This window comes from Panthera onca, chromosome C1, assembly GCF_046562875.1.
Source record: "Panthera onca isolate mPanOnc1 chromosome C1, mPanOnc1 haplotype 2, whole genome shotgun sequence".
NCBI classification, from domain to species: Eukaryota; Metazoa; Chordata; class Mammalia; order Carnivora; family Felidae; genus Panthera; species Panthera onca.
This window is the reverse complement of record NC_138346.1, coordinates 54,998,977-55,012,068: the sequence shown is the minus strand read 5'-3', so window position 1 is coordinate 55,012,068 and position 13,092 is coordinate 54,998,977. Positions and strand designations below refer to the sequence as shown.

The window sequence follows — 13,092 nt, the reverse complement described above, 5'->3', positions numbered from 1 at the left end:
TTGGATTCAAGAGAACCACCTTTTGCAGTAAAGTTCAATTTGCTTTGGTTATGACTGGGAGATAAGTGCAGAAAAAACCAGAAATGTTGTTTTCTCATTTCCATGAATCTGATTAACATAAATGAAAACAGTCTGCAGAAGTGTTTCTCTTTTAAAGAAAGAAAACTAGCTGATATGCCTTACAAATTAGGAGTCTATGCAATGCTTGGAAATAGCAAATCCTAAAAATCACATCGCTGTGTCCATCACTGCTCTTTAAAAGTAATGCTGGAATAGTTTATTAATGTCCATTTTTCTTTTCTGCTGCCGTGAAAAGAATCTAGATCACAGCTGAAATGTTCTTCAAGGATGCTACCTGTGTATCTGTTAAAATTGTTCTCTCAATCATTTAAGATAGAAATGAGGGTTTTTTTTTTCTGAGATGAAATTGGGCCTTTAGCGATCAAGGGCTTCATTCAGTGCCTCCTTCCAGTAAGCCACAAACACCCTAATCTGCCTTGAAGGATTGCAAACGCCATTTTCACTTTACCATTGCATCTTAGAAGAAGCTGTAAAATATACGTGAGGCTTAGGTGTGTTTTCATCTGGCCTTCTTTTTTAAAACATATAGGCCATTAGTTGATTTTAATTTTATAGATGCTTCAAAATGTTATCTGTCTCTGACAGATAACAGAAATATATTTAACATCTATCATGTATATTTAATGTAGACTAAAGATTCAAATGAGATATAATGTAAATGTAATAATTCTATAAGTGGTATCTTAAGTATATATACACTTTCAATGTATATGACGTCTGATATGCCATTCTACATATGTGTACACACATTTAAGATAGATCACTTTGTTTGTAAAGTGACGTTTATATTATATCTCATTTGAATCTTTCAACCAGTCTATGAGGTAACCAGGTTGAGTTTTATTTTAACAATGAGAAAACTCAGGCTCAAAGAAATGATCATTTGCCGACCAAAATGTACAAATATGCAAATCTTGTTCTGAATTTAAAACTTATGCAAAAAAAAAAAGAATCTTGATTATGGGTAGGATATTTCAAATTGGGGGAGCATCTATGTATTTTTCCCTGAGTTAATGCATATCAAGTCCACGTACAGCTATTGTTTCATAGACAACCACAGGCGTGTTTACTTTGGTTCAATTTACTTGTCCTCTACGCTGGTACCACTTTTACTTCTTAGTGGACTCTAAGCTCTCTCATATTTTTGGAACCTAGATCAGCAGGAAGAAGAATTGGAGTAGGAGACCCCAATTCAGAGCAGTTAAACACTGAGAACTAATTTAGGCAAAGCAAAGAAGAGTGTTACCTAATCTGGCTCTTCACATCTAGAAATGCTAACTGTTGCACTGGAGGAACTGGACAGGGTCTAATCAGCTCTAATGTTTATTGACCACTTCAGCGATTAAATGAAACACTAGGAACACAACGACTCATGCTGGATGAAAAGTTATGGGTGCTGGTGATAAAATGGGATGAAGCAATGCTTTTCACCTCCACAGCATCAGTTTTCATCTCCTCATGAAAAAGATGGATTTGTTCTTGCTTAATAGCAAATCCTTCTCTAGTCCTTGGCAGTGTGGCTGGTTCAGTAGATTTTGCAGTGGTAACTACTACTTTGGGTACAGATATTTTCTCAGCTTCCATTCTTAGCTAATTTTTAACAACAAAAATAAGACAGTCAAATTTATGTGATTCAGAACAAACAAAAATTTAAATACAATCTCTCATGAAGTATGTTACGTATTAGAATCTCCTTTACCAATGAGATTTCTGAAAGGCTGATATACCAGTCAATATCCTACTTGGTTAAGTGTTCGGAAAGTTGACCTTCAATCATGCCTTAGGAGAAAACCCAAAAATGTAGAGACAGAAAACAACACTGAGAGAAATATAGACAGGACTCAGCCATGACACTAAAGAAATTGAGTTGCTCATTTCCAAATACTATATTGACAACAAGGAATAAAATTAGGTAAATAGCTTATTTGGGGTAAATGACAGAATCATAGGAAGTTGGTTAATTCATGGAGATTCATAACTACAAATAAATGCTACAAATAAAGTTTTTCATGGCTAATGTGCATTCTAGTTGGAGGATTCCTTCGCTAGACTTGATACTGCATCTTGTTAGAATTAGCAGTAGTATGGCGGGCTTTATAATTTTCTCATCTGGTATTTACAGAAAGAAAAAAGATAACCTTTCACCTGAAAAAAACTGATGGGTGATTTCCTGAAATAAGTCCATACTTTACGAAGTAATATATTGAATTCACGACCCCTCAAACCACACATATTCATGACAGTAAGTAAGATTCATCACTTACTCATACTTTTTTCTTTAATATTCACAGGATATCTTAAAATCAGCCTGCATGCAATTTTAATCAACTTCCAGAGAACTTATAGATGTTAATAATAAAAAACATGGAAAATAATAGTGAGGAGATCAGTGGGAGAGGAATATGTAGTAATATTAACATAATAATTTGGTTTTTTAGTTTCCAATTGTTTAATCATCTAAACAATGAATTCGGTTAATAGTGTCTCATACAGAAGAAACTCTTGAGATTGGGTATTAATGTATTATCAAAGAGGGGACTTCACACTTGGAATAGCAAGCGTCACCTTTCCATGAGTAACTTGGATTTGTTCTTGTCTACTGGCCACTCCTTCTCTAGTTCTCAGTATTGTTTCTTGTTCTTGGGCTTTACCAGTAGCAACTGCTATTGTAGATAAGGCAGTTTTCTCAGCTTCCTTTCTCATCTGATTATTACAGTAAAATCAAAGTGTCAATTGCACAGGGCTTTAGACACACATGGTATGACCCTTCCCCCCCTCCTAGTGGGGATGCAAGATGAAGTTATTCGGGGTTAACTACACAAAAGAAGTTACTTGACAATGTTTGCATATATGGACTGGGAGTCACAAAATTTAGAAATGTTAAATAAAAAAACCCACAAAAATCTCTCCATTTGATTCTATATATTGCTTTTTAAGAATCAGGCTAAAAATGCTAACTTTCATGCAAAGAATAATGGTTGAATAAAATGAGTTATCAATGTTACAGATGGATGAAAATCAAATGTACAGATAAAATTAATGGTAAGCAGTCACACATTTACCATTGTGCTTTTAGTCTGGGATTCAGAAAGGAAAATACAGACTACCAATTCATAGAACATCATAGTTAACGGTTTACTAGAAATTAGTTTAAAGATAAATTTTTCCCATCTCAAATATCTGTATTCACCTTTTCCTGAGTTATTTGAACTTGCTCTCTTTTGGTAGTGATGCCTTCTCTAGTTCTTGAAACTACATCTTGTTCTTTGATTTTGGGTGTGGCAACTATGACTTTAGGCACCACTGTTTTCCTAGTTTCTTTCATTATCTGGTCATATGATAAAAAGAAAGGTGAGAAAATGGTCATTAAATTTCATACAGCCTCTAATAAAAGAACCTGAAGTCAAAACTGAGAAAGGAAGCAAATGTCTTCCTGTTCCCGGACATTTTCATCATGCTTAAACACATAATGTGAGTTACTTTGATCTTCCTTACTGTTTTATTACATAACAATATCAAAATGAGTGCAGTCTAAAAGAAAAACTTGTGATCAGCAACAAAAGAATAAAGGATGCACTTCTCTTTCCCACATTTGTCTTACTATAATCCACGAGAAATTCCATTAGAGTCAAAAGCAACACATACTTTTACATTTTATCAATTGACTTGAAAACTGGAATCTACGGCAATAGGAAGATATTAAAGTGAACTATCATATCATATCATGTTAGTAACAACCCCAAGAAAGTTTGAAAGTTAGGAATGAAAAGTGGCAGTGAAAGCTGGAGAGGTGGCAAAGGGTTCGTGACAGATTCTGAGGGAGTTTTCTATTTGAGCTATAAACAGAGGGGGTGAAAAAGTGATGATTAAGACCCATGATGACAATGGAGGCAGCCTGCACATGAAGTGATGAAGAGTGAATTTCACACCAGCAGGAAGTCATCACCTTTTCATGAGTCATGTGCATTTGATCATGTTGTGTGGCAACTTCTTCTTGAGCTCCCAGGATTGTTTCTAGTTTTGTGGACTCTGCAGTGGCAACTACCACCATGGATGCGGCAGCTGTCACGGCTTTCTGTTTTATCTGATTTTCAGAGTAAAATAAGGGTTTCAGTTTCAACAGGCACAAAAGAAATGGCAAGATACCCTTGCAACATCAGAAGAATACAAAATGATTAGCTCTGAGAAAGAATCACATTTCCATTTTAAGGGCCAACACTTAATGGTTTAAAACACAGACTTTTGTTTTCCTGAAAAATAGTCTATAGGCTTCTTTTCTGCCCACCTGCTCCTTAGCAGATTGTCCTAGAAACTGAAAAGTTCTCATCTCTGGGACATGTTGACACTCTAGGACACCCAATGAGTGGCCACGGGCAAATGGCTGGAAAACTATGGTCAGGCTGAACTTGCCAGTAAGTGGCATCGCAATGGCAACAGGCATTTCTATGCTCTTGATTATGCCAAGTAGAGTTCTTGGGCATTCAAAGTCTCTCACTCACTATAAGGGGATGGAAATTCATTCAATAGCCTCTGGCCAGCCTCCAAAGTGTATAATGTTCTCAGCTAGACCTTTGTAAAAAGTAGCTCTGGGATCAGCAAAGAACTTGAGATCAAGACAGGTGAGTGCAGGCACCCTCCTGAACATGAAAGTATTAAAAATAGATGCTTCTTTCCTGACACGTTAAGGTTTGATGTCACATGTGGAAGAGAAGTGGACTTTAGTGACACAGGCTGTTCTCACGTGGCTGTATGGCACCAAAGCAGCAAAAGCTTTAAAGCATTTTCTTGAAGAAGTACCAGTCAACCCTGATGTCCAACATTTCCTCACTCTCCCTTGATATTTACATGGGAGTGTTCATGGCTGGTGTGTGTGTGTACACAACATGTCTTACAACCTAAGCGACTGAGGGCTCAGGCTATCCATTAAAAAACTGTACTGGGGGTAACTTGATTGGGGTGATATCTATCTTACACTTAAATATGTGCCAGAGGGATGCCTGGGTGACTTGGTTAGTTAAGCATCAGACTTTGGCTCAAGTCATGATCTCATGGTTTGTGAATTTGAGCCCCACATCCGCATCAGGTTTGCTGCTGTCAGCACGGAGCCTGCTTTAGATCCTCTGTCCCCTTTTCTCTCTGTCCCTCCCCATTTGAACTCTCTCTCTCTCTCTCTCAAAAAATAAACATTTCAAATAAGTAAAAAGTTATGCCCTAGAAATGTCATAGATGTGCCCCCAAACTGTTCTAATAGACAATCTCCCCAAAATGGATCAATTGAGTGAAAAACTGCAATGAAAACAGAATTTCCATCATGAAAGAGTTTCCGTACTAGACAGAGAAACAACAAAAAGAAATACACACACAGGACTCCTCCATTTAGAGTTTCTGGTCATAGGGCACAGGCAGCTGGCTAGAATGCATTATTTGTCCATGAATTACAATGTAATGACAAAACTGGACTTACTGTTTCTTGAGTTACTTGTTTTTGTTCTTGCTTTGTAGTAATTTGTCCAGTTACTCTAGTTTCTTGTTCTTTGGCTTTGGTTGTAGAAATTACTACTTTTGGTACAAACGCTTTTTCAGTTTCTTTTCTTATCTGAAATCAATGATCAGAACAAACACTTATTGTCTCCTGATCTCGAATGGAAGTGACATAATGTTTATAAAATAGAAATTTGAAGAAAGGAGTAAAATCTTCTTTTTCTGGACAGATCACTAAATAAATTATCTCATTTGCCTCAATAGGACCACACTCCTTCTCTGCCTCAACCATAATTTATGCTGCTCAGGGGAAAAAAGGTTGATTTCAACACCATTATCTGAATTGGAGAGTTGTCTTCTTTGAAAAGACTTTCAATTTTTACTAATGGATATATGGCAATACTATTCTATGCCACTTCTGTCATCTAAAGGTTGATCTTAAAGAATAGGATATTAGAATGAAAGGCCTTAGAATTTGTCCGACCCTTTTATTTTATATATGAGAAATCAAGTATGGACAATTTACAATCTGCATTCATATGTTATTTTTGCTTTGAAAACTTTCTTAATTATGATGGTTTGGAATATATCAAGACTTACTTTTCTAAAACTGAGACATTACAGGGAGAAAGTTTTACACATATCTTGGGCAAGATGTTTTCCAAATCCTTAACCTTCCAAAGGAGGCTGTTTGGATCCGGATGCCTAAGGTGTGTGTGTGGGAGCGGGGAAGCAGTTTTCCCCTTTTGCCTCTTTGCCGTTCTCAGACATTATCCCTGGCGTTCAGGATCTCAGGGTTTAAAGGAGACGTGAAAGTTCATCTTCACAAGATGCCCAGGTGGCTCAGCTGATTAAGTGTCTGACTCTTGATTTCAGCTTGGGTCATGAGCTCACGGTTTGTGAGTTCCAGCCCTGCATAGGGCTCTGTGCTGACAATGTGGAACCTGCTTGGGGTTCTTTCTCTCTCTCTCTCTCTCTCTCTCTCTGCCCCTCCCTACTCATGCTGTCTCTCTCTTTCTCAAAATAAATGAATAAATAAGCTTTAAAGGAAAAAAAAAAAAAAAAGAAAGTCATCTTCTCAAACCACCCAGCTGGCTCCGCTGGCTGAAAGCCTCACCAATTGTTTTTTTAAAAAAAATGTATTTTCACCTGTTCGTGAGTTACGTGCACCTGCTCTTGTTTTGTCGTAATTACTTCTCTGGTTCTTGATTTTAATTCTTGCTCCTTGGCTTTATCGGCAGCCACTACTACCTTAGTTACAGCAGTCTTCTTCTCTGCCTCCTTTTTAATCTGATTTTCAGAAGAGAAAGGAAGGAAATAGTTTCATGCACCTTATATAAAAACTTACAATAATAAATCAGGATAAAGACATAAACGTCACACAAGAGAGGATAAGGAGGAAAGCTAGAGTGATTTTAAACTACATAAAAAAAATCTATTCAAATAGGAGGTGGGAAATTATCCTCGATTTATAACACTTTTCAGCCATGAATCACATGTCACATTTGAGGTAAGTAAAAGCAAAGGTCTCTTGGGAAGGCTTAGAGAAAGGTAATGTTTGCCCTGCAATAGTGGTTTCTGTGCCTGGCTCTGCAACTGAACTCTGGATTGACCGGTCCAGAACTAGAGAAATGAATGCGCATACACTCCTCTTTGTTTGGCTGACTTTTTGGGCCACTCTTTGCCTGTCTTGACCCAGGACCACTTTGATACTTTGAATTCCTTCTCTGGCCTCCTGTACTAACTCTCTGATGGCTAACTCCTGTGTGTTTTCCTGCCAGACACGGACGAGGTAGTCAGGTAACTTCTCTCTCGAACACCCTGGGTATCTCAGGCCATCCGTTGCTCAGAGTGTCCTAGAAACCCGGGCCACATTGGGCTCAGGGCTGTCCTCAAAATGACTGGAGCACTGGTTTGCCATGGGATCGCTGCATGCAAAGCTCGTTCTGGCTGGCCACATGCATACCTGTTCTTGAGCAGGTTGGATGTGCGTGGCAGTCGTGGTTGTCCTCTGAGCAGTCTGCTCTACAGCGCTGATGACTGGTTCTCTCACTCTGGCCATATCAACAGCAGCAACGACGGTCGCAACAGCTGCACTTTTGTCAGTTTCTTGTTTCACCTGGATTGGAAATGACCAAGTCCCTTTTTAAAATGACATGCCCAGCAGCAAATACAAGAGTGCAATGGAAATGAGCAGCTCTAGTAAAGCATTCACGGGACAAGCATTTGTCATTGCCAAGAGATATAGGGCGTGTACCGTTAAACCCCGTATTTTATAAAAACCTGACAGATTAGAGCCTTCATCCCCATTAAAAATGATTTCACAAAGCACGAGCCAGATTTGGTCTTTAGTTTCTGTTATGTTCCCACGTGCATATGCATTTCCCCTCCAACCTCCAGAGACGGGGCTTCGTGGCAGGGTTCTGGCTGGAGAAAGCAGCCATGAAAGGAAACAGGACAGCTCTGACAGTACCTCTGCAGCACCAGTAGCCACAGCCCCGGCCGCGAACGCAGCACTGGCCGACACGCCGGCAGCAGCTCCCGCTCCTCCGCTGATGGTCACTTGCTCCTGGATCCCGTATCTCCCTTCCCATCTCTCTTCTGTTCTGATCTGGGTGGCACTTGTCACCGTGGTTTCTCTCATCTCAGCCTCGGACGAAGCCACATAGCCCTCTTGCTTCCAAGGGGGAGGCACTTCGGGGCCTGTGGCCGTGCTGGGTGTTGGAGTCTTCCGCATGAGTAATGGAGACCTAACAGATCGGATGGGAGACGTGGAGATCCTCCCGGCCGGAGACACGGACCTGAAAACCCAAGGGCAGAGGTCAAGAATGCCAAGACGGAGAACTCCTCCTCGGGTCATCAGATTTGAATAATGGAAGGAAAATCTGGAAGTGTTTAAGGCAGAGTTTAAAAACCTGTGCCGCAATAACCGATTCAGAGGCTAACAATGTACTTGATTGAAAGTAATGTGTTTTAAATCTCAGTAAGCCTTAATCTTATCTTCTGTAATTCCGTAAGAGAATCAGACTGAATTCTAAGCTAAAGAATTCTGTGCCCTGCCCCACCTTCTCACCATTTAAAAAAAGTCACGGCAGCAGGAGGTCTTGAAAGACAGCCAAAGAAAGGACATGGTGAATATGGTAATCATAGCTCTCAATTTCTTTGCACTCTGAATTCTGGTGAGTGAGGGCATGTCAGACAGGTGTTGAACAAAGAAAGGTGTCTGTAATCAAAATGCTTGTGCAATTAATTCTAGGCTAAATACGTTACACCTTTCCTCATGGCTTTCACATGCCCACAGACTCTGTGAAGCTCCAGGCCAGGAGGAAGCATTCTTGGTACTTGGCTTTACAGAGCTTTTTAGGGCGTAGGCTGTGCAATGCACTGTGAAAACTGCCATTCTGGTCAAAACGTGTTGTGAACCGCTCTTCTTAATTTTCTCTGTGTTTACCTTCAGGCTCATTTTGTCGGACTCTGGACTTCTTTTAACATCCATGTAGCTACTGTGGTAACTGGCTATTTTGAAATCCAAGGATCCCACAGCGTTATTATTATTATTATTAAATTGATAAAGTGCTTCTTCCAAAATAGTTTTCATTGTTTTTTTTTGTGTGTATATCCAAAGTGCAATAGCATCATTTGAAGAATCTAGGTGTAAATCCTGGCATTTACGGCCAAAAAAGACAGTCCCTGGTCTTCAGCAGTAATTCGAGGGGTTGACCAATTATTTTAAGACAGTTTTCATAATTTAATTCTTGATCAATTCTTAATTTTTCCCTCTAGGTGGCAGTATTGCCTTATCATTGAATTATAACTACTACCCATAGAAAAATGTTTATAAACGCTCTCTGGCATTAAATGAAATGACTATTCTAATTAAGGTTGAAGATACAGCTGATATCTGCTCTAAATTACAGAGTAACTTAATAGTACACTAAAATATTAAACAGTTTCATGAGGAAATGTTTAGTCATTTTCCTGAAGAAGGGTTTTTCTTGGTGAAAATCAATTTACATTTTATAAATGAAGTTGTAATCAACTAAAGGGAAACCCAGGGGGACATGTCCCTATTTTAAAAGTGACTGCATTAGAAATATAACAAAGACAAGTTTAGAATAATGAGGGTCTACACCAACTGATGAAAAGCAAAGTGACATGTACTTCCAAGTTTCAACCTGTGCCTTACTCTTGCTGTTCACCATAAAGTGGGCTTATTTCAAAAAGAGTTAAAGACATGATTAGCAAGACTTGAGTGATTAGCAGCAGGCTGCAGGTAAGCCCATAACTGTGGAAAATCAATGTAATTTGTGTCATTATAGGAAAGTGCTTATTTTTGCTCTTACAATAAAAAGTCATCACCTGGTCACAGCTAGATACGTGTACCTTATTCAACAAAATATGTTTGCCTTACTCTACGACAAAAATCAAGATTAAACCATTAGGCATTTTAGGAAGGAGTCTATCTTGGATAACCATTATTTGCTCCACAAATTGCTATTTTTATTTCTTATTTGAAAGCAAATTTCAGGGACCAAGTAATGGGGATTGTTATTAATGAACTGCCAGAACTGCTAAGACAGTCAAAACGCTCCATGGAATCAGGAAAGCTCTGTAATTTTCAATGACCCTTAGGCTTGGATTAAAAATATAGTGAGGTTGTTATCTCCCCCAGATATTCACATTTGGCCTGTCTTGTGATTTCATGGTGTGCAAACTCAGAGCTAGCCTGAGACAGAACACTTTATTTATTTGATAGTCAGACATGTTTTTAAAACTCAGCTTTTTGTTCAAGGCTTCATATTAGTGTTTGTCAGAACCATTAATTTTCAAAGTGGACAATATAATAAAATTTGGAAAATATCTAGCATTTTTCATATATTTGTTGGACATGTACATTGTCTCCTGTGTGAAATGCTTGCCTTCTGTTCATTTTTTCCCATTTGTGTTGCTTATTTATTTCCTTTAAAAATTAATTTGTGGGGAGGGTGCCTGGGTGGCTCAGTCAGTTAAGTATCCAACTTTGGCTGAGGTCATGACCTTTGGCTGAGGTTCATAGGTTCCAACCCGCGTCGAGTCTGCACTGTCAGTGTGGAGCCTGCTGGGGATTCTCTCCCTCTTTCTCTGCCCCTCCCCCACTCACACTTTCTCTCAAAATAAATAAACTTAAAAAAATAATTTGTGGAAGCTTTTTAATGCATTTGGCACTTAGTCATTTGTCGTAAGTATTGCAAACATGCCCCCCCTAGATCTACTGCTTGCATTTTGCTTCTATACGGGGTCTTATCGAGCATCAACATATATAGTTGTTTAAGTTATGCACTGTTTCTGGCTTGTACCATTCATATTGTAGCTATGGTATATTTGATACAATACTTTTATGGCAGAGGCAATGAAATATCTTGAGGAAGAGGCACTTCTAAAATATTTTCGCAAATGCACTGCTTGGCTTAGCAATGACCTTACTTTTGCCATACATACATTTTTATTTTTGTATAATTGAATCTCTAAATCTATTTTTAAAAGCTCTCCCCTACAAATGTTTCCCCAAATACTCTCATTTTTTTTTTAGTTTTTATTTTTTAATTTAGCTTTTTAGTCAGGCTGAGATTTATTTTGTACATGGTTTGAGGTAGAGATTAATATTTGTTTTCTTCCAAATGGATGGCTAATCAGGCCAGCACTCTTTATCAAGTAAAATACCCTTTCCCCCACTGACCTGAAAAGTCAGTTTGATTAAAAATGGAATTTCCAGATACTTGAATCTATTTCTAGATGTTTTGTTTTGCTTCCCTAATATGTTTTCTATTCACCTACCAATACCATACTGTTTTGATTTCAGTAACTCAAATAAGTTTGAAAATTTTTAGGTCAGCTATCTGGCTATTTTCCTTTTAAAATTGTTCTTGGCAGGGGAGTTTTCTCTACATTAAAAAAAGTCATAGGGGTGTCTAGGTGGCTCAGTTGGTTAAGTGCCCGACTCAGTTTTGGCTCAGGTCATGATCTCACGGTTGGTGAATTCGAGCTCTGTGCTGACAGCATGGAGCCTGCTTGGGATTCTCTCTCTCTCTCTCTCTCTCTCTCTCTCTCTGCCCCTCCCCTGCTCATGCTCTCTCTCAAAATAAATAAATAAATATGAAAAAAAATTTTAATCATATAAATTGGCTAAGAACACTCTTCTAATTCACTCCAAACTGTGTACATTTTTCTGATCATCATATTAAAAACTTCAGCAGGTTAAGCCAAGTTCCAAAGTTTCAAATTTGTTATGGATAATTTACACTTGATTATATAATTTCTGAGCCCTGATGATACATGCTCACTTTCTAAAATACTTCCATATTAACTAAGCATAGAAACCCATTTTATTTTCCACATAAAATGACATAAACATATGCACAATATTTAGAAGACTTTACTTATTACCAGAGCATAAGAACATTTGTATAATTATTTTCTATTTACAAGGAACCTTTAATTATCTCACTGGATCTTCACAACACACCTTGAGATCTTTCTTGTCGTGATTTTCTTTAATTTATAAATGGTATGACTAAGACCTTAAGCAAATTATTTAATTTCTTTGGCTCCACTCAACTTGCCTAACTATAAAATTAGGAATGATAATTCGTAGAGGTTGCTACGACTATTTAATGAGATAATATGTATAGAATGCCAACCAAATGTCTGATTGAGAGAAAGCGGTCAATATATAGTAGTGACTATGTCAGGTTGATTGAACATCGGGCTTCCAACCCTAAATTCTGTGCTCTTTTTATTTTGCTGCTTTCTCTTGGCCCCTAATGCAGATATTTGTTAAATGGAATACAAATAGGAATTCAGAAATGGGGTTTATAAAGTCTTCCAATTTACCTGTGGACAGTGAGGATTTGTGAAAATCGTATTCAGCACCTTTCGGCTTACCTCCTTTATCACGTGCTACGTTTTTTATTGCTTCCTTCTATTTCTCTTCTTGCTGGATGAAACCTAATTGAAAAATGCATAGTGACTTGCTCTCCTTTGAAAGGCTTTACCTGACAGGAGATGGGGTTGGTGCCCGCACATGTCTGACCGGGGAAGGAGAGTGTCTGATGGGCGATGGGGACTGCTGTCGAGCCAGCTGTGCTTTGGCAGCAATGGAGGGTGGTGTGGGAGACCTTGACTTTGGCTTAGGAGGGATCCTGGGAGGTGTTTTATGTGGCAGCTGTTGCCCAGCGGCACCATCTATGACCATCTCAACTGTTGCAATTGATCTGGCATCAAAGTGGGCTTCAATCTTCTGTAAAAGAAGAAAACAAAGCCCACGTTGAGGAGGAATAGTTGGTGAAGCCACAATCTGAAATCGGTTTGAAAACCGATAGTATAGAAAAGTACCTTTTCAGTTCGGGTCTGTCTTGTTTCTGAAATCTGAGCAGTCGAAACAATTGTCTTTGTCTTTTTAGCGGGTACTACTTCTTCACCTGTCAGAAGGGAAAGACAGGTGTTTAGCAGGGCGACCCATTTCTAAAGAGATTATGTTAATTCTGTCTATGA

The 13,092-nt window shown here is 38.5% G+C and overlaps 1 protein-coding gene across 2 annotated transcripts in view; it reads right to left on the bottom strand.

The window, feature by feature from the left end:
• TTN (titin) overlaps positions 1 to 13,092 on the bottom strand; it is a 276,115-nt gene that overhangs the window by 255,990 nt on the left and 7,033 nt on the right. For both annotated transcript variants that reach the window (XM_078451133.2, XM_060621971.3), the window contains exons 5-13: positions 12,934 to 13,019; positions 12,594 to 12,838; positions 8,036 to 8,363; positions 7,529 to 7,681; positions 6,712 to 6,852; positions 5,546 to 5,677; positions 4,028 to 4,165; positions 3,272 to 3,409; positions 2,647 to 2,784 (exon numbers count right to left, since the gene is read on the bottom strand). In XM_078451133.2, the coding sequence (XP_078307259.2) occupies positions 2,647 to 2,784; positions 3,272 to 3,409; positions 4,028 to 4,165; positions 5,546 to 5,677; positions 6,712 to 6,852; positions 7,529 to 7,681; positions 8,036 to 8,363; positions 12,594 to 12,838; positions 12,934 to 13,019 (1,499 nt within the window). The remainder of the gene's footprint in view (positions 1 to 2,646; positions 2,785 to 3,271; positions 3,410 to 4,027; positions 4,166 to 5,545; positions 5,678 to 6,711; positions 6,853 to 7,528; positions 7,682 to 8,035; positions 8,364 to 12,593; positions 12,839 to 12,933; positions 13,020 to 13,092) is intronic.